Genomic DNA, 27,934 nt, shown 5'->3' with positions numbered 1-27,934 from the left:
AACCATGTTATTTGTACAATTTTATGGAATTTTAAAAACCTTTTCATTTAAATCCGTTTTGACTCTCACTCAACGCTGTGCCATTTCATGGGACCTTCCCTGTGATCGACTTATAGATATTTAAAAGAATGTGTAAATGTAGCAAGCAGTAAACATGATTTCTCAGTTTATGTACAGTTAAACACGAGAATGTCAATGTTTAAGAATTTTCTTCACGTACTTTAGGCCCTTTAGAACCAACTGAGCATTGTTAATGCCACAGCCTATCTGAGTGCTCATCATGTCAATTCATTTATGAGCACAGTGTACTCATCTTCTGATGGCTGCCTCTAGCAGGATAACACCATGCCAAAAATCTCAGATGATCTCAAACTGGTTTCCTGAACATGGCACAAATGTTCTCCACAGTCGCCAGATCTCAATCCACTCAGTCAGTCACAACCACAATCTCAACCAGTGCTTCTCAAACCTTGCTTAATCTATGCCACAAAGAATTAAGGACGGTTTGAAGGTAAAAGAGGTCCAAGTCTGGATTAACATGGTATACCTAATGAAGTGGGTTGTGACTGTACTTTTTATACTTGCAGCACAGTACTGTAGTAATTTAAACAATGACAGTTTGGTTTACTAATGGAACAACTTATTCTACCTAGAGTTTATGATATGTGAGATTATTCTGTTATCATATGTTACCTTATATATGTAATCAAAGTAGTTGAATTATGATACTGCTGTAGATCATATTATACAATTATATATTATATATATACATATTATAAAGTGCAGTTTGCATCTTTGCATTGTAACAGTGCTCCAGCACAGGTTACATTGTGACAGCTAACATTTCAGCAAGAATAAAACAATGACTACAACAGACAAACACACACGTTTCTTACAATACAGCTATCAAGCCACATAAACTTAAATGGCTTCATTAGGTTTACTTAGTGTTATGTAAAGTAATGTTGTAAATTACAGCAGGCACTTACTGTCTCATGCTGGCAAATCCAGCCAATAGTGGCTAACTGTAGGAAAAATTGTAGTTTGAGTGTAGTATGACTTTGGATTGCGAGAGGAAGCTGGAGGAGAAAGAAACAGAGAGAATCCACGCAAACATGGGGAGAACACGCAAACTCTGCACAGAAAAGCCCAGCCAGATCGTGCACTCAAACTCAGTGCTAACCTCCACGCTGCCACTGCTGCCAATCTAATACCAATTTTAGTAAAATCACGGATGAACAAACATGTGGGACCAGATGATAAATTTAAAAAAAACCCCAAAAAACACTGCCAGAAATGTTCTGTTATAAACTTTTATTCAGCATAATCTTTTTTTAAACATTGCCACTGACTGTCTCACTTTCCCACTATGGCAAATTTTATGAAGAAACTTCTCAAAGCTTCTAACAACTTTCGCTCCCTGCACCTGATCACCATTTGTGTTCTCTATTTTGTTTTATTAGACCCTGGTGCAAACACAAAGGTTATAGCTTATTTGCTTTTACAATGGCCTTTACAGAACCAAACACCATGAGCTGCTCAGCAAAGTTTGACATATGGGTGACAAGCTGAAGAGAGACTCCACCAATGACTAATGGTCATCTGGTTCTGGTTCATGGCCTCTAATGAATTGTGCTTCACTTTAAAATCAATAAACAACTGGCCGCTTGATGAAGGGGGGAGGGAGAGTTTAGCAATTATACACAGCTGATTGTACTAGCCTTTTACACAAATGCATGCATATTCACATAAGCAAAGCGGGTTCACAGTCGCTGTGGAAACCATTCAGACTGGTGTAAATGCTCTCCAAATTATTTGAAGGGTTTGTGTCTATCGGAGTACAACAGGGAGAAAAGAAGGGAGAGAGGCTGTGTGTTATTTGTGCGGTTGTATTGTGGCTCACTGTGGGGGTGTCATACTGCAGGTTGCTGGCAGACTCACTACACTGCACAGACTAACAGTGAGGAGAAAGAGCAACTAATGGCAATATGGAAGGCTTTTCTCTCTCTTTCTGAACCAAACACTTGCATAAGGGATAAAACTCGGGATCAAACTGAACATGGAAATCCTCCTTTACTGAAGTGTTGATCATCTGAAACACAAAAGCCCACACATGGCCTCATGAGCCAGACAAAATGTCAGAGTTATGTGGTTCCTCCTGTGTGTATAGCTATGTAGTTAAACAGTCACACGCTAGCAGCAGTCGAGGTTTCAGCTGAGGGCAGGTTGAAAATAACCCTAATTAAACATCACAGCTGTAGTATGAAAGTGAGACAGATGGGGAGAGAGTGAGACAGTCAGTGGGAATGTTTTTTTAAAAAAGGTTTAAATACGACATAATAGTTGCCAAGCTCTCTAACATCAAAAGAGACAGGTTTTATGCCTACATCAATGCCAATATTAGCGGCTGGAACAACATGTAATTTTGCCCTTTCAAAAGCAAGACTTATTCTCATTTAATCATCAATAGTAACAACATATTAACATGCAGAAAGACTCAAAGCGGCAGTGCTGGACCTACTCTCCTTCTATTCCTACACATCTGGAATTAATTTTCTTCACACTGTATATTCAAATCAACTGTATTAGTAGGTGGAGATGGATATCGTTGAGTGATTATTATTGGTTGGCTTTTTTTGACCTCTCCTTACCTCTTACATGATTAAATTTGCATCCACTCACTGTCTATTTAATACTTCCTCACAGAGTAAAAAGTCAGCACTCTCCAGTGTGTCCCTCCCCCTCCATTTTTATGGCTATGACGCTGGCACACAGTCCCCGAGGTTTGCTAAAAACTGGAATCAGGAGCAGGAATTATTCTGCTTCCCTTTTCTTCCATAAAGCCAATGTAAGTCTGTCTTTTTCTTTGTAACTTTTTCACCATAAGACTGACTCACTGATTGATATGGCCCTAAGATTAATCTGTGTATGACAAAAAACAGGCAATTTTTATTTATTTATTTTTTATCAATGAAGTGCATTTTCAAATGTTAATTCAAATGTTTCCTAGCAACAAGATGTGCTAACTCTCGGAGCAACAATGCTGAGGCAACTTCCAAGAGCTCTGTCACAACAGATTCCCCCTAAAATATTTCCCTGCATATCACTGCTGTAAATGTATTAAACCTTAACCCTTTTTAGCCTTGAAGGATTCAGCAGTGAGTCCTGTATTGCAAATTAAAGTTGCATAGAAATAATTGACTTGAACTTGCAGAGGTTTATTTGAAATTGTAGTTCCAGTCACAGGAGGGCTGTTGCTCTGTCATTTAGCTGCATTTTGAAACAGATCCAGATCATCTGGAATTTGCAGCTGCATTCCAAACATAAAGTCTTAAATGTAGATGTTCATTTTACCTCTTTTGCAGCCAAAATATGGACCCAACATGTCTATATTTTCCAATTAATCATCATCTGTCCATCTTTTTAACCAATTCGCAGAAGGTGGAGTGGGCTGTAGTCTATCCCATCTTTCATAAGGCAAGAGGTGGGGTACGCCCACCACATACTCATAGGGCTACAATTTATCAGTTCAGCTGAATAATTAGGTCACTTGTGTTCCTGCTGCTTGTAATGACTTGATTATTATTATTATTATTATTATTCTTAAAACATTAATATATATGACATATATATGTATATGTATATATATATGAAAGAGTTTCAATAAGTTGTCAAAAATACAGTAAAGCTATTCAAAGTTTCCAGTAGGCTAACAGCTGTGCAGGGATTAAATACACATTTGGTCAAATGATCAGCAATTCAGTTGCAGATTTAGATGGACTTTATGTTTGTAGGACACAGCAGCCTGGTTGAGAGTAAACCACCAGTTCAGTTCCAATTGCAGCTTCTGGGCAACAGGTAATAAGTGATTGGCCAGCCTTGACCCAGACAAGACAAGAATAAATCCTTCCTAGGAACCAAACAACAGCGAAGCTAATGACAGCTTCACTGTTGTCCATTTACATCACAGTTACGAATGTTTATTAACCCTTAAGATTACACAGGTTTATTGAGATGCTGTGGAACAAAATAAAGCACAGAATAAAAATGAACTTGTTTAAACAAAGAACCTGTTGCTGCACTGTTTTGTTGCTGACATGAATTTGAGTTGAAGTTACATACATCTTTCAGTCTTGTGGTTTTCATAATTCATATTTGGAAACAAAAATAATCCACGTGTTGGAATAAATCCTTTAAACTGATGGGATTACTCGAGTCACTCAGTTTTTGTCTTTGCAACTGGCAGCTTATGACCTCACGGAGACCGAAAGCTGTTTCAGCTATAGTGTCAAAGACAGCGAGAAGTACTTGACTTTTAAACTTGTGGACAAAGATTTGAGGTGTGAAAGCTTTGTCCCCCCCCCAGTCTGCAATGTATCGCACATCAGGGAATGGTCACCTGCTCTGGGAGGATGCACTCCGAGCTCTTCTCACTGCAGGGTTTTTTGAAGCGAGCAGAGAGGATGAGCTGCTGCAGCCACCTTAGTCTGAGGCTGCATGATCTCTTCGCTCTTTATATACTGTCGTCAGTAATAAAGCGAGGAAAAGATTTGATCTTGTAATTCTCATTAATATAAGAATGTGTAACACTCGACACAAGTAAGTCAATACAAAATATCTTTGAAAAACCACGACTGGTTTCGGTTATCTTCCTCGCTTTTGTCACACTACTATACACTGAGTGCCTGGCTCAGTTTATGATGTTAGTGGCGTGAGTGGGATTGGGATAGGCAGCGTTTTGAAAAGTTGTGGCAGGTGACATTAGACGTTTGAACGCTGTCATTCACAGCAAGGTTCGGTGATTTGACTTCCCCTGTTGGCATTCAATCTCACCTGCTTCTCTAGCGCTTCCTTCCCAGTGGTGGACATCTTGGGAGCCGGCGCGCGCTCGCAGGTGCATCCTTCCAACAGGTAAATCCCAGCAGGGCGCGCGCTTTGCTCGTTCTCAAAGTAGAACAGTACATTCTGGTGAAGGGCGAAGAACTTCTCGTGCCATCGGCTATTCTCCGCCGTCTTCTTGCTCAGGTAGCCGCGCTTAGTCCCCTCTTTACGCGCGATCGCCGACAAAAATAGCGCATGCCCTTCGTTGTAGCGGACGCTCTTCTGCATGTTGTCGTACTGTTGTGTAGACAAAAGAAAGTGCGACAACCGGTGCGTTCACCGCGAGCCCATGTTCCCCGGGGCTTGCGTGGAAACTTTGCCACAGAGCGACGCGCGGCTCAGCGGCGCCGTGGCGCATAGAAAAGTTGCCCCGCTGACGGAAGCGCTTCTGCAGAGGAACTCATAGTAAAGATACCGGAGTCCCACATTCACTCAAATAAATCCATCCTTCGCTTTTAGAAACAAACAAATGAAAAGCGAGAGAAAGCGAGAGGCGTGCCGTTCACAGAGGGAAGAACCCTCTTAAGTGGACACAGAGTCGCAGTCCCGATACACTGTAATCGGCTTTGACAGTGGTTTACTCTCTCTCTATCGCACACTCACTGCACTAGGTCTCTCTCTCTCTCTGGTGATGCGCGCTGATCTTGGAGTTGACGGAATTAAAGGCGGAGCGACAGTGAGTTGGTCGTGTTTGAGAGTGAGTGAAGTCTTTACTGATGTAGCCTACAGTGTGGCAAATGTTGTGAATTATTTCTGTACTTTTTTTTCAACAACAAATGTTTTGTAGTTTTGGGAATTAATTTTATATCCAAGTTAAGTTTACAGATGTTTCGGGTTATTCCCATGCATGTTTTATTTTAAATAGATAAAACCTTTCGATGCTCCAGGGGGAGCTGCTGGGCGTGATAAACTGCGTTCAGTGATGTAATCGGAGTCAGCTCAAGTTTGAAGTGGAGAAAAAAATGTTACCAGAGTTCTGCAGTTTGCTTCTTGTCTTTTAATGAGGGATGATGAAGGCTTTAGGCTACAGTAGACACTGCTAACACAGCTCCCCAGAATCTCTGAGTAACTTGGGGTTCTTCTAGAGGTCCACAAATTTGGAATGAGCTTCAAAGCAATCTGTCTGTATTCAAACGGACTTTAATACGACAGTTGCTAATAAAATGTTTGACTTTGAATCCTATATGGCAAGGATCCTTCAAAACTTATATATTATATATATATTATACCTTCTTGCAGCTGTTTCTTAGATTCATAGCATACATATTATGTATTAATGCAATTTGCACTAATCTTTTGCAATGTCACTCTTACCTTTTATTCTTAATTTCATTTTTATTTTCCGTTTCTTTTTTAAATCAGAGTCCCTTGCTATGCACCTTGAATACTTTGAGTTTAACTATGTTTTTTTATTGTAGACGGTACTATTTTTATTCTTTATCCTGCTGCTGTAAGACAATAATTTCCCTTGTGGGAAATTGAAAGCATAGCTATTATTGTTATGTGTCACTGTGATACACTGTAGGTTCATATCATAATGTATGTTAGGATAGGATATATATGTATTTGGTGTATATTAGCTGAAGTTTGATAAGCTCTTTGATAGACTGCGGATAACTTTTAAGGAGACACATTTCACAAATTATTTTATACTTATTATTTAAAATATTAATCAGGTTTGAAGTTGAACTTTGATTGATTTGTGAATAAACATAACTAAACTAAACCTGCTATCATGAGCGAAGTTGCACAGTTGGTTTTGTGGATGCCATATACTGACAGGAACTGAATGGAATTAAAAAAATGCTAAATCAGCAGGGAGTCAAAGAGCAGCAAGTAAGGCAGGTTTGAATTTTTTTTAATAATTATTAAATAACCACAATCTTGATCAGTTGGCATTATTGATGTTATGACAGTTACAGTGGAAAATATGATGACTGTCAGAACCTGAGATGGTTAAAATCCTTTTTTCTTTTTTCACAAATCCACACGTACACACTAGAAAAGGGGCAGCATCACGTACTCCATCAGGTCAGCATATTTGTACTTTTGTTCTTCTCAAAGTATTCCCGTTCACTGGTAGTGGGATTTTTTTCTTCATACAATGGTGTGAATAATGTTCCGGTGATGTCAAGAGTTTGACTGCAGCCATTTCATGAGGGACGATCTGTCGGAGATCCTCCAAAGATCTAAGAGAAGTTTCTTATTCTTTCTAAAGAGAAAGAGACAAGGAGACTTAAATGTTACACACAGTATTGCACGTACAACATTACCTGTCTTCACACTGTCCAATATGCTTAAAGTCTAAACACATGTTCTCTCACACATAGCTGTGTACAATAAAATCCATATTCCTAACCTGCAAGCAGCACCTCAAACTCCTCTGTGCATGATTATTGTGCATTGCTTGGTTTCGCTCAAACATTTCATATAGGGAGGATTACTCTGACAGGCGTTGTGTGAGTGATATTTTATAATGTGAGAATTACTTTGGAGGAAGCTAAGCAACACTCAGCTCCCAGCAGGCTGTCTGTTACACAGCGAGGATAGTGGCGTTTTTGGAAAAATGTGCAATATGCTGATAATTTGCTTGCAAAAAACAAAAAACAAAAACAAAAAAACTTGGAATTGGTCACATTTCTACTTTTTAACTTGATTGTAGGCTGAATCTTTCTGAGTTTTATCCTAAAACAAAGTTCTTTCTGCATAAGCATTAAGGAACGCAGTATTTTCACTTCCTTTCTGAAAGTGTCCAATAAAATTATCCAGTGGAAAATAGGATTGAACATATGACAAACTGTGACTAAGGCTTTATTTTTTCCAGTTTCTTCAAATTTATGCACTGGCTGCATATATTCTGCCATGGACTTGCTTGTAGGTTTCCCTGTCCTGATGAAGGGGACAAAGTCTGCACTGATTTTCGAAGAATACTGGTACATTTTCTGATTCAGATGTGGCAGCCCGAGTATAAAATCTAGCTCATTTGAGTGTTGAAGCTGAAGTAGTTTTATGTCAGTTGAACTCCCTTGAGTTTTATTATTTCATGGCACACATTTCAACCCTAGTTTTCAGCTTCCAGGCTCTATTTTTTCATAAAACTCTCCAAAACACAGGACTGGGGCATTTTGTAATTTATTGGAAGACTTACAGGATACTCAAACAAAACAGTATCACACTCACACAAAGTTAGAGGACATAAAAAAAACATTACTTAAAAAAAAATAGCAGCAGAGGCTCAGGTTTTCTGCCTTTTAGTTCTTAACATAGCTGACACTCCAAAAACACTGGTTTCTAAAATTCCCATAATTCAGCTTGGCAGTCTCACTTTCCCCCTGCATGGGAAAAAAGCCCAGTTGTTCAGCAACTCTACAGGGGTGCCAATCATTCGAAAAAAATCAAAGCAGGCACAAATAGTGCCACGAGTGTACATCATCTGGGGAACAAAAGGCTTATTTCCACAGTTCATGTTAGTATTAGAAAAGTCAATACAGTTTTTGGTCTCTTGTAAACCTTCACACACATATCTGTTACATGAATTGTACCTCTTGGATTTCATCACCCCACTGATAGGCGAACAAATTCAGTCTACTGCATTGTTTTAAAGTTGGGATGCGTCCATTCTGACTCTCCACACTAGTTTCTAAAGTAGGTTTCCCGCTAAAATAAACTTGGATCCTTCGAATTTTAAAATCTACTCCAGAACTACAACATACATTGATCCTCATACTATTAAACTGATCTCAATGTGTAATTTAAGTGGAATCATCCCTTTACAAAATGGTTAAATGTGAACGCGTACCTTCTAGCCTCGACCATTTTCTCCAGCTCTCTGGCTTTGTGAGCAGCAGTGTGCAGTATAGGATCTGGGATGTCAGCCAGTCGGGCAACATTCAGACCATAGCTCCGCCCTGCAGCTCCTTCAGTTAACTGGTATAGGAAGGTAATGAACTCTGGCTGAACTTCTCCATCTGTTAGTGCACATCATATACACGTAATATATTACAGTCTTAAAGTGTCAAGCAGTCATCATTTGAAAATGTCAAAGTTAAAATCATTCCAAATTTACACTCGAAGCAACAGGAAAACCAAAAATGAATGAAAACACTGAAAACAGTGTGTACAAACCATCAGTGTCAGCAGAGATATCAGGTTCATTGAGCAAGAAAGCCATGTGGTAGTTAGACACATGTTCAGGATACACCCGCTCCAGCTCACACAGAGGAGGATAATGGGTTACAAACAGGGTTAGGGCTTTCACCTAAGAGAGAGAGTGAGATGTATAAGCGATAACATCCAGAAACATTGAGTACATGGCACCTCTGGAAACTTCTTCAGTCTTCTACACTTCTTCTTTAAAATGTTAAGGATCAGGACAAAAGCACAAACAGGGTCATCCATTTTCAAAAGCAACTGGTACACTGTGTGAGAAACTATTCAGTAAAAAACAGCAAGCTGCAGGCAGGGATGGCATCACTGCGCTTGAAGCTCTGCAGCCTCCCAGAAATGGTTGTCACTTTTGTTGCAGAAAATGTTCTTCATCTAGGTAAACTACAACAAAAAAGAGTGAGCACAAGCGATCCAGTGATAACATTAAATGAGCCTCCAGCTGCCATGTCTGGCACGTTACTGTTTACTGACAATGCAACTACCACATTCACACCTACTCAGAAGCTCTGCATAATGCCTATATATTACAAAAAGCCCATCTGACTGCGCTGTGCACAGAATGTATGCATGAACTCTATAAAATAAAGGTGCAAAAGCTTTCTGTGTGTTGTGGAAATTGCATGCTGTGCTGAGCTCAGTAAAACCACAGCTACCTGATGACATCAATAGAACAAATTCTCCAACAATTCAAGGTGTAGTTGCTGGGACAGCCCACTCATGACTAGTATCTACTGAAGCTTCAATAGTGCAAAAGTTAACCTCCAACTCTGATATTGCAACAGCTAAAAAGATCTCTGTCACACCTGCAGACCACATGAAGAGTTCTGATTAGGATGATGTGATGGCTTCCTCTGCTGCCAATAATAATATTTCCTAAACCCAAACCATCGCCTAGGTTTGGTTCATTATTCCCAGCACCAATAATGATCCAAGCCCAGCACATGTGGAGATAAAGAGGCAAGCAATCAGAAAAGCAGTGTGTATGGTAAAGTCATCACAACAGCCCTGACCTGGAGAATGGCTGTACAGAAAAAAACAAGAATGATTCATTCATTCAATCATTTTTATGTTATGGTAACATTTAGAGAAATCGTGTTATGTTATATTCATTATGGACCGTTATTTCCTGAGAGTTGGACAGAGATTACCCTTTGCTTAAGAAGGAGACCACCCACTTCTTCACTCCTTTCACACACGTTCATCACTGTGGCAGGACTGTAAAAGTGCCACATCATACCATTATCCTTAAGCTTGGGAGCACATTGGAACTCTGACTGACTCGGCTTCATTTTATCTGATTGAAGCTTGGATACATTAAATGACCATAACAAAGGAGGAAAATTGAACATAAACGGTCAAAAGGAATCTTGAAATCTTTATCAACATGTTTCAAATATGAGTTCAGTTTCCAGTTTATGGAATTTATCTTATGTGCTCCATCTATAAAACAATGGTAAAATAGTCATTTTTGCACAGAGACCATTAAGTATGGTATTCACTGGTTAATTAATGCTTGATCGTCAATCTAGAGAGATAAGCTTTTTCATACCCACTGTGATGAAAATGGGCCTCCTAAAGACTAATGCACTTGTAAGGTACCCATTCGATTACTTTAAGATGGGCTGCAGATATTGAAAGGAAAGTGAAGGCTTGTGAAACGGGTGTCCAGAGGAAAGCTCTGATTAATAAGTCAGCTCTATTTGCAAACATCTAGACTTCTAGACTACAAAGCCTATGAAGCTTTTCTTTTTTCCCCCCACTAGGGCTGACTTTAAATATTACCACTCAAAAACTCTGCCTCTTACAAAGCATACAGAAGATTATAACCTTAGAGGAAATTTGATATCCCACTATTACCAGACTCTATATGTTTATTACATTATAGGACTAAGCAAAAAACAGCTAATCAACTAATCACTGTGCAAGAATAATGTTGCACTTGGCTTCTTAGAAAACAAATATTTTGTTTGAAAGCAGCCTTCCTCTCTCTCTCTGAAAAGATGAAAAAATGCAACATGCAAAAAAGTTAAAAAGCTGTCCATTTCCAGCAATGCGCCTGATTCTAAGGCTAAACACAGTCACTTAAACTTGCCTCCATCAATGCCAAATAATTTTCCAGCAGATGTAAGAGCCTCCGTCCTTTTTAATAGATAGGGAGTTGAAATATTGGTGAAATAAAAATGGGTTCAAAAATTAGTGACTCAAGAAGAGCCACAAACCATCAAATACACTCCATGCAGAATTTCTAGTGTTTTAAATTCACTTGCCTAGAGTGTCAGTCTTGATTCTAACCTCTCTCACTGGTTTAATGGTGCCAAATATATTTGAGTTTACATTTTTAACATGCTAATATTGCTAACCGAGAGAAACAAAGTATACCCAAGGCTGCTGAGAATATCATTAATTTTGCAATTTCTGGACATGACTCAAAGTATTTTCCCTGGATGGAGAAATTAGGATGCATTTATTCCGAGCATGATGTGAAGATTTGTATTCAATTTCATCAGAATTGTTAAATCACAAATGTGGTAATGAAGCTTAGTCAGGGGATCACTTAAGTCGGTAGGATTCCTAAATGTCTACAGAATTTGTGGTAATCCATGTATTCGATCAGCCGTGTTTACACCGAGGCTCCCAGTGGGTCATGAAATGAGTATAAGGGGTTACCAGAAAATTACTTTGATGGGAAACAATGAATAACAAAAATGAGATCACATGCGCATATGGATCACAGTTTAGGCTGACAACCACTGTGACCTAAGACAAAATATTAGAGGAGAAAATGGAAACTTGGAACTGCCAATAAGACCAGAGGAAATTTAAGAACTGGAACTTTTGATGACCTTTAAGGCCTCTGCAATTCTTTTCTGGCATACTCACCAGTCTGTGTGCTGACACTTTTAACCACTTCAACAACAGCACTAATTTACCAATATCTGCATTTTGTTCTATCAAGTTTTTCTTTGTCTTTTGACTTAATAGTATATTTATCCATTTACTTACTTTATTAATTTCTAAAAGAAAGAGGAAAAAATAATAGAAAGACAAAAAGAAAAAGAAAAGAGATTAAGTAATACATACTGTGCACCAAATGGTAGGTATTACAACAAATGTTAAATTATGTAACACTGTGTTACTGCAACTAAGCCAAAGCAGTAGCTGAAAAACAAAGAACCGAGCATCAATATCAACTGTTCTTTGGCTTGGCATTACTTAACTGCCTCTGTACCCTGCAGTATGCTGAATCAATACAAACTATTGTGTAAACCCCCCCCACCACCACCCTCTCTTAGTCGGTTTACTTTTTTTCCCTTTGTCTTAAGGATTTCCATTTTCAGTCACTTCAGTTTTTTTTCCTGCCTTTCACTGTAAATACCAAATTTAGTGTTTTAGGCTCTGGAGAGATATTCAGCAAAGTGAAGGCACGTCACTTCATCCTGTGATTCTTTAATCTCCGTCAATCCTGGGAGCTATCTGAAGGCTACACGACTGAACTGTGGCATTAAGGTTAAGACATGAAAATCACAAAAAGCGAGTGGTGCATGCACTCACTCACCCAGCCTCTGTCAAATGCATGCACAAACATTTTACCTCTTAGCGCTGCTCTCTCAAGACACCCGCTGAAAGCTGTTAACGAAAATAAATGCATTTCCTTTTCCTGATTCCTTTAACAACCCAATCACGTAAATGGAGAAGTGAGTGCAGAAGTACTGTGAAAACCTTTTCTCCCACTCGCTATAAACTGATTTGAAAACCGAAAATACATTAATGACTGATAGAAAAAAATCCCAAAACTGCTATAATTAACCACCGAGCTCAGTGACGACAGTTATGACAAGAATTTATGTACGAGCTCTCGTGGTGGAGCAGGCCTAAATTTCACATCATCACAGTAGACAGGCTGCTGCGGGAGTCCAAGCGGGCTCCAGGATCAGCCCACTAACCGCTCGCTCTAAGAAAGGTCACATGTCAGTAGTAATACATCTGTCTAAAAGAGATGTGCAGGGTCACTCCCACACTCCTCAAACACCACACGCAGTACAGTCTCGTTTTCAAAACAGGTGGAGTACAGTGCAATGAAATGATGTGTAAATCAATTAAACATTTGAAAAAGACGAAATCTAAAATGCCAAATCCATGAAATTTGATTGTGTTTTGAGAAATATATCCTTGTAGGCGAGAGTATTCCAGCTGCAAAGTTTTTCACATTGGTAGAACAAAAACAAGGTTGCAGGATAGGTTAGCGGACGAGCAAATTTAATTACCCCATGGCCAAGCACCACCTGGATTTTCATAATAGCAGCCCTTCTACACTGCAAGCCGATGGAATTGACCACATTCCTCTTTCAATACAAAGAGGTAACAGACAAAGGAGTCTTAACCAAACGGAAGCTTTGGGGATTTCTAAACTACAGGCTACTAACTGATTTTACTTCTTATTTTATAAACTGAACTGTATTGTTAGAACCGTTATTTGCCTTTGACGATGCGTTTATGGTTATCTGTGGCGGATGCAGCTTTGGATTGAATTGATTGAATGTGTGTTGGTATCTTTTTGGCGTCTTGTATCTCAGGTTATTCTGATGACTCGTCCTATAGGTGGCATTTTCACTCTCGACCTAAGTGTAAGCTTGCTATTGGTGGAAGCCCATATGTCGAAGGGCCTTATTGATGGAACACCACTGGAAAAGATTCAATGTGTTCATAGACTTGTTCATGAATGTTTTCTCCCTGATGAAGGCTTGTATGCTGAAATGTGTTACTGTTTTAGATTTCATGCTAGAATTGCATTTCGAAAGAGGTGGGACAGATGAAAAAATAAAGTTGTGTAATGTTAAAAAAAAAAAAAAAAAAAAAGAAAAAAAAAGAAACACCCTCTCACAACTAATTAGGTTAATTGGCAACAAAGCAGTAACAAGACTAAGGGCATCTCGGAGTTTTCCAGAATTAAAACTGGGCGCTTTCAGTCTGTGAAAGATAATGTGGGCAAATAGTTTAAAAACAAAATAAGAATAGCATAATGTCATGCTTTTTCTGTGTTGCATAATATTAAAGAATCTGTGAAATCTCTGTAATTAAGGGGCCAGGACATAAACTAATACTGAGTAGCCATGATGTTTAGGCCCTCAGGCATGTAATGTAATGAAAAGAAATCACTGAATGGGTTCAGCAACATTTCTGAAAACTGCTGTCAGTGCCACTCCATCCTCAAATCCAAGTTAAAACTTCTAATAGCACAATAATACTAATATTATTAATAATAAATGTAAAAACCCCACAGAGACTGATGCAAAGTAGAAAACTGTTCTGTGGATGGAAGCTACATCCTTTGAGCTAAAGATGAGAGAGAGACCATGTGCCACACAGTTGAAAAGCCAGCATCTGCGATGTTATAAGGGTGCATTAGTGCATATGGCATAAGCAATCTGCACACCTATAAAGACAAATGATATATACATATATATATATATATTGGGTAGCAACATATGCCAGTATTCACAAAGTGTCTTTGGAAGTCAAGGTCTTCCCTATTTTAGTGCCAAACCACATTCTGCTCATGCTTCGACAGCTTGGCTTTGCAGTAAAAGCAACAGTCAAACTATCCTGCCTGCAGTCAGACCTGTCACCTGCTGAAAACATCTGGTTCATCAAAAAAAACAAAAAAATGCAAAAATATACACCACAAATTCTGTGCAGATTTAATATGCTTTAGGAGATAATTTCGCTTGCAAAAGTTCAGGAGTTGTTCTCCTCAGTGCCTAAACACCTACAGAGTGCTGTTTAAAGAAGAAGTGATGCAACACAGTGGTAAACATGTTGTGAATGCTTCCCCACCGTTTCTGAGATGCTCTTTTTCATATCCAGTCATGGCATTATTCAGCATATGTAGTCTTTGAAAGTGTTAATAAAACAAATTCAAAATTATCATTTTTTTTCTATATCAATGAAAATGTCTAAGTTGTAATATTTGGTATGGTGCCCTGTTGTTTATGTTGTACTATTTTATATTAAATGCATTATTACAAATTCCAAAAATCATTGCAGTCTGCAATTTTTTATTTACACCTGTTTAATGACACTGGACAAAAAAAACTGAGCATGACAGGAGGAGGTTGCAGTTTGGAAAATGATTTGATTAAGTGCTAATGGTTGGTAATTACCAGACCACCCCGGGGTGCACTGAGAGCTGAAGAAAATCAGAGCTGAAACAATTAGTTAACTAATTAATTAGTCATTGATAAAGCTAAATCATTAAGAATTTTTCCATTCTCTTCTGCTTATCCTTACCGGGGTCAGGATGGGGTTGTGAGAGTTTATTCCTGCTACCATTGGGCGAGATATCATATTTTTAAAGAGTGAAAATCCAAACTATTACCTGCAAGCAGTTAAAAAAACAAATACTCCTTGAGGTTGAGAAAACAGACACTTAACATTTCTCACTATCTCTGCCCATTTTTCTAGAATGCAAATGTTTTAAACCTTAAAAAACTAATTAAAAAAAAGAAAAAAGATATTTTGTTTACCAGTCTTTTCAGTAAAATGAGCTGAAAACATAGCCTGATGTAACATCACCAATTAAAGCGTACTTGTCATCTGTCGTGTTTCCATATTCCATGCTTTTAGCATACAGCTGTTTGTTTACAGAACCAGGAGATTCTATACAGACCGCCACATAGAGACAGGCAAACAGACTAATAATCTGCCCTTTCCTGAAGATGATGATTGCCTGGTATTGAGTCACCTTGTTTCCTCCAGTATGTTTCTAAATCTGGTTTAAAGCTCCAAATTTGTCTCAGGTCCAGGTCTCTGCTTCTGCACCTTGAAAGACTTATTAGAACTGTTTTATATTGATATCTTGTGCAAAACAAGAACATATGCATGCTCTAAAATGTGCTTCCAGCCAGTAATATGATCGGCTGGAAAAAGGCTCGAGGTGTCAATACTACTACTCCCGTCTCTTTGTCTTGCTACTTCCCTCTATCCAATTAGACTCAAATGCAGTTCAAACTCAACACCCTTTGTATTCTCGGCTCACACAGGTAACAAGGCTCTCGGTGAGGTGCTTGAGTGTGAGAGAGTGGAAGATTTTGTGAAAATATACCGCTGGTGTGTAATTTGACGTCTTTTGTTTAAACAAAGACCGCTTTTTAGTAGTCAAGCGCTTTATTAGAGGTAAGGACTGCAGCAGTGAAAAAGAGTAGCATAAAGTTAAAGCCCCCTACAACCAGCTCTTGCCAATTTGCAACATCTTTACAGGAGGTAGTTAATTTGAAGGTAATTCAAAACATCCAAATGAATGGAAAGCAAGCTTCAACATTTTCAACAGGACATCAAAATTGTCTGTACAGTCACCACTCAACACTGATAAAAACCGCTTTGAACATTTGGTGAGCTTGTTCTACTCTTCTCTTACTCATGAACAAGATTGGGAGATACCATTTCCATGACTTGACATGACCATATTTGGCACACCTGAAATTTAGTTGGGCGTATAATGCCAATTCATCTTCACCCATTTACAAAGAACAGAGTGTCCTCCTCTTCTTATTGCAAGTCGTTATTAAAGCAGAAGGAAAAGGAAACACGGCCTACACAGCGCTCACACTTTTTTGGTAACACCTTCCCTTCGATACTAAGGGTAAGGAGATGTGAATATTCAAATTGTATTCAGGTACAATACAGTAAACAAAAAAACTTATTGGTAGAACTTTTACTTACTGCTACTCACATTTTACAGACAGAACATACAGTGCAGACTCATTTAGGTTTTAGACATATCTCAGCCTGAAAAGGATTCATTATTTTTTTTCCCACATCAATCTATACACACTACTGCACAATGACAAAGCAAAGAACATTTTGGTGGAGAATTTTATACAGTCAGGAAAAAGGTCTGAAATATCCTACTTGGCATTCACATCGTTTACTTAATACTCAAAGCACCTTTTACAGCGATGACCGCCTCAGATTTTCTTGGGCAAGATCTTTCAAGGTTGACACACCTTTTTACACGGTTTCTGCCATTCTTCTTGGCAGAATAATTCAAGTTTAACCAGGCTGGGTGGGAACATCGGTGTACAGTCATTTCCACGTGTCTCTAGAGAAAATAATAGCCTAATCTGTTTAATATGACTCAGATGAGGACAAAGTGGAAATGTTTGCCCATAATGCATAGAGCCACATCTAGCAATAACCAAATACAGCTTATCAGCACAAACACCTCATACCAACTGTCAAGAACTGTGTTTCAAGATAGATGAGTTGGGCTTGTTTTACAGCCAGAGGATCCGAGCACCTTACAGGCTTTGAGCCAGCCATGAATTTTTCTGTATATCAAAGTATTCTAGATTCAGATGTGAGGCCATCTGGCCAACTGCTAAAGCTCAGGCCAAATTGGGTCATGAAACAGGACAATGATCCCAAGCATACCAGTGAATAAACACCATATGGCTACAAAGAAATGAATCAAGGTGTTGCAGTGGCCCAGGCAAAGTCCAGACTAGGGCTGGGCCATATTATACCGTTCACGGTACTACCGGTACAATGCTAGGCAACGATAAGAAAATGAAATATCGCGATGGAATATGGGTAAAACGCGCATGCGCAGTGCCGAAAAAGCACGGCGGTAACGGAGAATGAGAATGGGGAAAGCAGATTGTTGAGTCAAACGGATGAACCAGAATTGGTTTGTAAAAATGGTTCAACTTAACTGGTTTGGTGTTTGTCTGTCAGATACACAACAAAGCACATTCTTTTTGTAGAACATGCAAGCGGGCCGTCGTTATTGCCGTATTTGTCGGACTAAGGGTCTCGTAAATCTGGGAGTAATCTGGGTCCTACACTCCGTCCTTTAAGGGCACGGCGCATAAACGAACAAAGCTTAATGAACTGATGTTGTAAAGAAGATCAAAAACGTCTGGCACAATGATAAAAAGATTGATTCAAGTTATTTCAGCTAATGGTGGTTCTACAAGCTACTAAATCATGGGATGTACTTAGTTTTCCAGTGTTTAATTTTCAGATGACTTTATGATCACTTTAAAGTCACCATAACAAGTGAAGTAAATAAGTAAATGCTAAATATAGGTTCTTAATAGACCTCAAAGTCTAAACTTGAGTCTTGAATCTAAGGACACTAGCGTTATAACACTTCTTGCATGGCAGAGTTTTCATCTAAACTGAGCTCCAAATCACAACGAGGCACTTTTTTTTGTAAGGCAAGGACCTTACATACCATAAGGACCTTAATACAGGAAAAACAACAATCAGACAACCTATATGAGCACTTGGCAATAGTGGGAAGGAAAAACTTCCTTTTAAGAGGAAGAAACTTTTAGCAGATTGTCTTCAGTCAGGACAGATCTTTGCTCTAAGGTAGTGGTTCACAATGCTGACAACGACTTGTGATCCCTCATTAATGCCAGTAGTGTGTATGCATGTTGCGGGTGGTTTAACTAAATTAATTTTTTTAATCTGGAACATTTTCAGACGTCCCAAGAAGTAAAACGATTTAGTATTTTATTCAGAAAAGTTAACAGTAATTATATATACTTTGAATATCACAGTTTGTTTCTCATCTCTTTTGGTTTTTATCCTGAGATATTGTTCTTGGGTCCTGACCCACATGCTGGGAAGCATGTTTCTATAAAATATAAACAACAGAGTGACACTCTGAATACAAGTCTTGCAGTCAAATAAGTCACAACTTGAAATTTTGAGAAAGTAATGGAATTACTGTGTACTGAGAGACAAAAGAACAGAATTTTATTCATGTGTATGAGTGAAGAGCAAGCATAGCGCAGGGCAGAGTACTGTGGAGCACATTTGGGTCTTTGTAGGAGCTCTGTGCATCAGCATGAGCACATCAGACTATTTTACGCCCACATGAGTGATACAGTACGTTGCACTGAAAATTTACTCATTAGTGTGCAGCCAAAAGTGAGCTGTTGCGAGTTCTACTTCTCCACAAAGCTGGACTTGCTTCTCTCTGCTATTATAGTGTAAAATTACAACACAAGTGCAGTCACATGCAAACCGAGTAAGGAGCAGTGTGCAGTGTTAAACTTTGTGTAGAGCCAAAAACAGGACATGCTGTTATTGTGATTAAGAGTCCACAACGGCTTAAGAAGAGGATGGACATCAACGTGAAACCCAGAAGCAACCTCTAGTTTTAGAAGTCTTTTCCCTTCAGCTTTCCAGTTTATTTTTCTCTTTCTGCATCAAGGCTGTCTCTATTATTGAGTGAAGTTATGAAACCCATCTACATTCTTAACTAGCTCTCAGGTGAATGTTGGGGACAGGAAAAGGTGTGTTACTATAACAACCAAGTCAAAGGAGGAGTAGTCTGACTTTTGACGTGAACAGCTGAGTCTGTTGAGGAGGGGGACGGAGCAGAGGAGGATGAGTAGGAGGTAGAGGAGTCGGTATGAAAGGCTCTGCATGTCTGCCTCTGCTAAAGAGGCCGTTTGCTGCAAAAGCTTAACTTCTTTTGTGCCCTTTTGTTTGCCTTTCCTTTAATAGCAAGGCTTTTCTAACAAATCAATGCTGTTATACAACAGGTAGTCAGAGAGCTCCCTTCCTTGTGCCAACAGCATCTCCCTGCTGCATTAGGTGCTACTTAAACATTTTCATTCTACGTTTTCCAGCAGAATTACATAACCCCAAGACTCTGTCCAAAGATTGATGTGGAACTGGCAAAAAATGAAACCCGGATAGAGTTTTTCAAAGATAAATGTTTATTCATCCATATTTGAACAAGGTTAACTCGATCCAATTTGGAGCATTTGGACTAGAATTTTGGGAAAACAGAAATAAATCAGTATCAAAACTCCAGCTCTCAGTGACTGCTTACAGTTTGTAAGCTTTGATTAGCACTAAGCAGAACTCCAGAAACCCATTGATAATATCTGTCACAGTGGAATAAAGTGGGAGACCCAAATTCAGAATCTGTGGCTTGCGTAGTCCATTGACTGTCAGCTTAACATCTGGTGTTGTGGTTATCCACAACAGCCTGAAAAACAATGCGCCTCAAGTGTGAGATTAAATGCATGCTCCCTAAGGTCAACGTAGACCATCTGAGTTGATAAATCCTTTCTCTCCAGAGAAGCTGGAGCCTGGAGGGCACTAATACGCACAACCAACTGTTAAAAACACAAACCTCTGCAGTGTGTATGTTAAGTCTGTTAGCTTCTTGTAGTTTTTGTCTTTTTTGTGTGTTTTCTGCAAACTACAAAATTGCCTGTGTATCAGCTTCAGTGACTTTGGGCATTTTCTTATCAACAGCATTGTAATAAAATTATTTTCAACCAGTTTTGATTTTTGTGTTTAATCAGGCATGAGAGACATTTGTTTATCAAACATTTAGAAATACAACATAAATGGTAAGAAAGGTGACATACTCACTGTCTTATATTACTGCTATCCCATATGGAAAAGAAATAGTAAAAACTTATAAAAGACTTGCACAAGATGTGGCCTACTTCATATAGTGAATCATATAAGGCTTATATGATTTACTCATGAAAGTGGCCACTTTCTCATTACTTTCATATGTTGTTTTAGTAAGTATCTAAAACATACAAGTTTCATTTATACAATTTTTCAAGGGATCTTATATCGGTTTTCACTCTTGTATGCTTTTCATACAAGTTTCACACAAGACAGATACAAACTTTATAAGATTTATATATATCTTTTCCATATGGGATAACAAGACTACTTTTGTTTGATGCATACCCAAATTTGGCATGGATGGCATTCTAAAAAGGGGATAATGTGGTTTTCAGATAACTATTTGTTTTTGTTGCTATAGAAAATGTTTTATTATTTTTTACCCACGAGATAATTAACTTGGTCACTGTGCTGTTCGGTTCTTTGCAGGTGGTGCCTGGTCAATGTGTCAGAAAAAACAGTTTTTGCTTGCCGAAAGATCAGCAGAGAGCGCTTGCTGTTTCTGCTAGAAAAAGGTTTCATAAGAGAGGAGCGTGCCAGCCCAAAAACCAAAACTAAAATTTAAAACAGACTAAGAAGCCCCAGGGAGCTGCAGCATCGAATAATATCAGTGCCGGGTTGTTCTACAGCAACATCTTTCACATGACCTGAAACAATTTGGCCAACTCAGTTGACCCATTTGACAAAAGATCCAGCATCAGAGGAGTAATTCCAAACTAAAATGGAATCAGAAAACATGGAGTAAGAACAAAGGAAGCCTGATTTTTTTCTTTAGTCTGTTATACGATGGAAAATACTGCGAGCGTAAACAGCTGAGAAGACAAACAGCTGTGTCCAAACTGATGCCACAACCTCAAGCACTCAGCCTGTGTCAAGCAGTCATAATGAGTTTTCTGTGCTGACAGTAACGATCCATTAATTCAGCAAAAACGTGAAAATTACAGATACTGTGACTTTATTTGACTTGGCAATTTCAGTTAACAATAACACGACCCCCATCCCCCTCAAAGTGCCGCTCATCTGTCCTGCCAAAATAAAGATACGCAACACTGTGCAACATCCCGAGGGCTCCTGACTGCGCCAGTTCACATATTCCCAGCAGAGCACACACACATGCGCACGGGCAGTCTCTCATCCAAACACTCATTCCAGGTATTCAGAGGTGAAACAGCACATATCTGCTGCTCTGTCTACCCTCTTTAGCGAACCTTTGGGTGTGAGCCACTCTTCTCCTGCCTTTGGCTAAAATTAGACTTTTCTAACTTCTGTCCACGCCAGTTTAATGAACGCTGACAGGAGGTGAGAGCGGATTTGGTCACAATTATGTCCAAGCACAACGGTGGACAATGGACAGCGTATCATCAGCTTTAATTATGTCAGCATTTTAGGATGCTGCACTGCAACATAAGTAATGAAGCAGTCCTCCATGTGCCTCCTCTCATTTCTTTTTCCATTATGTCTTCCTGTCTATTAGGATAGCAGCAGCAAGTCCAAAACATCCTGGCATGCTGCGCAATATGTAAATAAAAACATAACGTAATGACTTACTAATTATTTAGATCACCACATTTTCAGCCTTGTCTCTTGCATACTGAGATTTCTCCAGATTCTTTAGACATTACCTAATGGAGGTGCAACCCTAATGTCCGATGACATCAGGCCTTTTATGGTTTTTAAGCCTGTGTGATACACATGGGAGCAGCACTGGTGAATTTACAGCAACAAGTGGGCATAATGTGTCTGACTCCTACTCGCTCTGCCCAAGCAGCGCCCCTAAATAAACCAAAAAGAATATTTCCAGCAGTCAGAACAGGTCTGACATAAGACTGTGGTACGTATGAGAAAGGGAAAACAGCTTAGGAAACTCTTTTTTTTTGTACACAGTCAAGTTAGGCAATCTTTGTGTTCGTCTCCTGTTCGAGATCACCTTCTGGTGCCTCTCTGGATCATTTTCAGTCTAAGTGTCATTTTTAGGTCACTGAGTAGATGTCCCATGCTGTTCCTTTTGAAAACTGCTCAGTGGTATCTGGAGACCCTGCTGTCATCATCAGCAGTGACTCTTCTAACAACATTTGGGTGAGTTTGAAACAGAAGTTGATGTTTGTTCGTTGCCCAAATTTGAGGTCTGTAGTGAAATTGCAGAGGGCACAGCGCAAGGGAGTGATCTAAAAATAAAAGCTCAAAGCTGGCCAATAAGATGACCCTGAAGAGGGTCCAAAAGGATTTTAGATAAGGTTTACCATTTTAGAGACATGCTCCAACAAATTTTTGATCCGTGTATTTATAATAACTAAATAAATAAATAAAGTGTGTCTGTAGAATTTACACTTAAATTATTTGCAAATAACCGTTTCCTGTCAATACATTGAACTTGGTATGGCAGCAGTCTTTGTCCTTTCTGCTGCATTATTTCACTCTAAAACAAACACTCAAGGATGTCTGCAGCACCATCAAGCACATGCAATCAAATAATTGTATGCAAACAAATTGAGACACACACACACACACACACACACACACACACACACACCTCTTTACCAAAGGCAATTACCTTTATGATTAAGTAGGCTGGTATCAAGATCCCACAATGTTTGAGGATTTATGAAAAGGATTAATTGGCACATGTTTAAAGATATCTCTATGGTAACCAAGCCCAGGTAGCCTGCCTATGCTTTTTTACTGATTGCTCTTCTAATTTTCATTTCCACATTCATTAATTTAATTGTTTTATTTAAATGCCATCACTGTAGAGCTCACATTGCACACACTTACATCTTTGATGAAATATTCCAGGGTGGCATAGGCAATGGCAATTCCATCATGGGTGCTTGTGCCCCGTCCCAATTCATCAAGGATGACCAATGACTGTTTGGTCGCACGGGAAATTATGTCTGAGGCCTCTGTCAGCTCTTCCATGAATGTACTGCGGCCTTTGTAGATGTTGTCTGAGGCTCCCATCCTGATCAATCAGAAAAGGGAAAAAAAGTCAGAGAAAATAAGTCAACCATAAAGTGAAACATAATATTTTTGTCTTTTGAGCCATTTCAGTTTCAATCAGGAAGTCAAACATTTTTGTGGTACAACATCGCAGACTAAACAATAAATTACTGGTTAAATGCCAGGGACTCCCTGCCAACCAAAACCAAATAAAAAATTACATGTTTACTTGTGGAAACTTTGTAGTGATAGCACTGCATTATAGTGACGGACAGTTTGAGAGTCATATGAAAACTAAGTACACCTTTACTGTTTCCATAGGAGTTAAGAGGGTAATTAACAGCACTGTGCTGCTAATCAAAAGTACTTGAAGTAATCATCACTGACCACCTCTGTGAAAGCACAAGTTTTGGCAGTTTTTGCATGACGCCATATTTAGCAAAAACCAAACACCACACATCAAAACAGACACAAACAATTCAAAGCAGAGCAGCAAATTTGTAACCATTGTGGCCAAAAAAGAAAAGAATAAAGGTGCCACAATGGTCCAGTCAAAATCCAGACTTCAGTTCAATGGAAATGCTGTAGCGGGACCTTAAAACCACTAAGCGTAAACAAATGATCTCAATGAAGTGAAGCAACATTGTTAAAAAAAAAAAAGAAGAGTGGACCAAATTACTCCACGATGATGTAAGACACTGATAAAGCCATACAGAAAGTTATTACCTGTTTAAGCTAAAGGTGGGATGTTCTTAGTTTTTCATAGGACTGCATAGAGTACTGTGAACCTTTTTGTTTTCAAACTTCTGGACATTTCCTCATTTCCCATTGGGTCACCACAGTGGACGGCTGCACATGTTTGATCTGGCACTGACTTTTCCCCTTCCTGATGCAGTGCTTCCATTTATCCAGGCTTGGGACCAGCACTGGGAGTACACTACCTTATGATGTGAAATGCCCAAGTAAGCACTGCGAGCCTCCAAATGTTAATGATTTTTTAAAAATTATTATTGAGTCAGCCTGCTAACAAATAATTAGTAAAAACACGTCTTTTTCAGGTAAGCTATGGACTTAACCATATGTTGAGGTCATGGAAGAAAGCATTAAATACTAAAAGACAGATGTGTTTAAAAAAGAAAACAAACGACTCACACTGAAGTTGCAATAAAAAAACCCCCAAAAAACTACTCATGCCACTAATGCAATCCACAATTATGGATTGCAAACTGCTGTTGTTCTTCCAGAAATCCCACAAACACCCACAAACAAACAAAGAATCTGCCATTTTTCTCACAGTGAACCTGCTCCTACACAGTCTTATTCTAGGAGAAACATTTCTGCACTGAAAAAAAGAACAAGAGATTGAAATGATGGGTGTGAATAATGAGGGAGAGCAACAGTGGGGGGTTCATTTTCTGAAATTGAACAGAAGTTAAAGAAATCAACTCATTTTAAGACGTGGCTGATGGTGTAAAGGATTTAAATGAATTCTTTAATCTCATTTATTCACACATTAATGGCCACACAGATATTAAAACTAACTCTAAGGTTTGCTTCAACATTACTCACATTTAAATGAGCCATAATCAACTCTTAGCATTGTTAAAAGCATTTAGTGGACGGGTTGCTGCACCTATAAAAGATTAAAGACTATAATAACACACTTTTTAATATCTCTGTGATAGTCACTTCTCCTGTTTTCTGAAGATGGGAAAAAGGTTGCATCCATCAGCCTGAGAAGAGATGACCAGTATGACCAGTATGACGACTTAGAAACAAAAACCAGTCGTTTCAGCAAGCCTGACAGAAAAAAGTACAAACATTTGAAATCACAATACCAAAATGTTATTGTTATATTACAATAATTTATTAGAAAAGACTGAGGAATACATCAGTGACGCGAACTCAGCATGCAACAAGACCACCTATATTTCCACAATAATAGAAATGTACTGATTGGAAATGCTATGACAACGTGTTGAATTCTTCACAAGCTACAAGGCCAATTTGAGAGCTCTTGCTTTCACACAGACTGACAGACAGATCATTGACTCATCTGATAGAAACTCGACTCCAGCTGGATCACAGATGCCACATCTCTCTGGCAGTCGGTGTTTCTCACCACTAAATCTGTCTCTTCCTGTTCTGCTCTGTGTCTATGAATGAACCTCCAACAAAAGCATCTAACACCTGTGTTGCCATGGTTACACCGCATGCCCTGTGGATGAGAGGTGTGGCAGACATGTTGCTGCATTTTATTAGCCAGGTTATTAGATCCCAAGTGATGAATTAAACGTCCATTATTATCACAGCGAGCTCGATACTGGCACATATGTTTTCCCACGTACAGCATTATGAAAACCCTTTTTTAAAGGGATATAATGAATTAAAAAGATGCTTGAGGTATATCGGATGTTAGTTATAGAAAAGTTTGTTCAGACTGTGACTATGTTACTTGCAATATTCTCACTACGGTCTGAAGCACATGTAGCAGAGCAGCATCATAGATGAGCAAAATACTATGACAAACACTATTAATTACTATTAAGCTTAGCTGGTAATTAGTTTTATTGAAATACACAAATACTCTATATAAAAGGTGAAAGCCTAAATATGAGTGTTTTGGCTACTGACATAGGAAGCCACACATGATCATATTTAGATGAAAGAGTGGACTGCTAATTTATCTGCCAACACTACCAAGCCTGGTTAGCAGTATCTGTGTCTGTACAGGACTACAGACACAGATAAATACACCAACTAATTAGTGTTCAGTAACAAAATAGTCAACTAGAAACACAAACAAAAGCCATATGACTTATAACCATATAACTAAATTGCTGGAGGTGCAGTCTGTATTGCAAGACTGGTTGCTCAGAGACACATGGTGCTGTACCGATAACCGATAACGTCACAGGAAGTTACTGCGGTCAGTTGTAGTTTGCATGGAAGACACAAATATGTCTGCAAACGATTCACCAAGCAATAGTGAATCTGTGAGAAGTGGGAAGTAGAAGTTGGAGATGTTAATAAGTAGCAAGAGAAGAAAACCTTGAAGGTCTGACCTAATTTAATTCAGGTATTTTTTTTTTATTTTTATAGGCAGAGTGCCACAACTTTTTGATCACAACTATGTTAAAACCAAAATTGGCAGAACATCAAAATCCTAATTTCCCCCCCAAAAATCCACTAACAGATAGACTCTGAAATAAAGGTTGTATCTGCATGCATGATTAAAACTCAGAGGAAATTACACCAGATGTATAATGCGTAGGGCAAAGCAGTTTACACACTCACTCTGTCCACAGATGAACACAGAAACACAGCAACTCTCCACCAGCTGGGTGTCCTGCTGGTCTGATTGAGTCCTCCTTTCTAGCCAAACACACTGATCCTGAAAATAGACTCCATTTATTTTCAACTCACACATTTCAAGTAAACATGTTGAGCTAGATTCAAGTGTTTTTCTGACACTTGTGGATCTGTCTTTAATTAAGATTGCTTTCAAAAAAATAAAAAATAAAATCATCCCATATTTTAAAAGAAGCAGTGACGCATTATCAGTATGTGTAGTTTTCTAAGAAGAAAATAAAAGCCCAAGTATATTTTGCATGACTATTACAATCTTCTATTATTCAACTTTATTAAAAAAACTTTGAAAATTTATGTATTTTTTTCCCTTTTAGCAAAGTAACTGACAATGGTCTAAGCCTTTTCCATGTCAGATAATATCCTTAAATAGTTAAACAGTTGATGTTAAAGGTGTTTAGGGTGTTATATTCTTCATTTCAATTTAAAGTTAAATCATCTTTAGCCCCATTTTTTTTATACAGACAGTATTTCAGAAAAGGATTTTAGTCGATTTCTTCTTAACAAAGCTGGGTGACTGTTCTGTCTGTGGGGAGAATTTCGCTGCCATTTTTATTTGTTTCCTTATAGCAATGTTTCTCAAGTTGGAGTAGTACCTGAACGAATGTGACTGGAGTTTGTTTTAGAACTTAGATTTTATGCTATTTATGCCTTTTTTGCTGCTCTTTTTTAAAACTCATTTTTTTAAACTGTATTTATTCTTTTTAAACTGTATTGCTTATTGCACTGTAGAGGCTGGTGAGAAACAGTATTTCGTTTCAGGCTGGGTAACACTATACGAAATGACAATAAACTTCTTCTTGAGTTTTGAGTCTTCTTGAGTATTAGTAATTCCAGCAGTAATCGTAGCAATGCATGAAGTAGTTGATTTTTTTATATTATTTTAAAAAATTATCAGAATATCTGAATACTTCCTGACAAACACAAATCAAGAACATGGATTTGTGATTGAATTCTAGCAGCAGCACCAATGAAATGACTCACATATTTGTTTGAGCCTTCCTTTCCTATGACTGATCAAAAAACAGATAGGAACAGACTGCACCCACAAAAGAGATCCATGGAGCTGCCACCCTGCCTCCCTGCCACTGAAAATGACAAACATCTAAATTTTAAATGCAAATTATTA

General features: G+C 38.6%; 2 protein-coding genes across 4 annotated transcripts in view; both read right to left on the bottom strand.

Moving 5' to 3' along the window:
• rasgrf2b (Ras protein-specific guanine nucleotide-releasing factor 2b) overlaps positions 1–5,454 on the bottom strand; it is a 42,787-nt gene extending 37,333 nt beyond the window's left edge. For both annotated transcript variants that reach the window (XM_039620701.1, XM_031750162.2), the window contains exon 1: positions 4,834–5,454. In XM_039620701.1, the coding sequence (XP_039476635.1) occupies positions 4,834–5,109 (276 nt within the window). In that variant the 5' untranslated portion in view covers positions 5,110–5,454. The remainder of the gene's footprint in view (positions 1–4,833) is intronic.
• Positions 5,455–6,728: 1,274 nt separating this feature from the next.
• msh3 (mutS homolog 3 (E. coli)) overlaps positions 6,729–27,934 on the bottom strand; it is a 59,481-nt gene continuing 38,275 nt past the window's right edge. For both annotated transcript variants that reach the window (XM_039620702.1, XM_039620703.1), the window contains exons 21-24: positions 23,272–23,458; positions 9,007–9,139; positions 8,681–8,849; positions 6,729–7,093 (exon numbers count right to left, since the gene is read on the bottom strand). In XM_039620702.1, coding sequence (XP_039476636.1) covers positions 7,012–7,093; positions 8,681–8,849; positions 9,007–9,139; positions 23,272–23,458 — 571 coding nt within the window. In that variant the 3' untranslated portion in view covers positions 6,729–7,011. The remainder of the gene's footprint in view (positions 7,094–8,680; positions 8,850–9,006; positions 9,140–23,271; positions 23,459–27,934) is intronic.

Source organism: Oreochromis aureus, linkage group 12 (genome assembly GCF_013358895.1).
Source record: "Oreochromis aureus strain Israel breed Guangdong linkage group 12, ZZ_aureus, whole genome shotgun sequence".
In the NCBI taxonomy this organism is placed as follows: domain Eukaryota; kingdom Metazoa; phylum Chordata; class Actinopteri; order Cichliformes; family Cichlidae; genus Oreochromis; species Oreochromis aureus.
The sequence above is the reverse complement of the archived record's forward strand: the minus strand, read 5'-3'. Positions and strand labels throughout refer to the sequence as shown.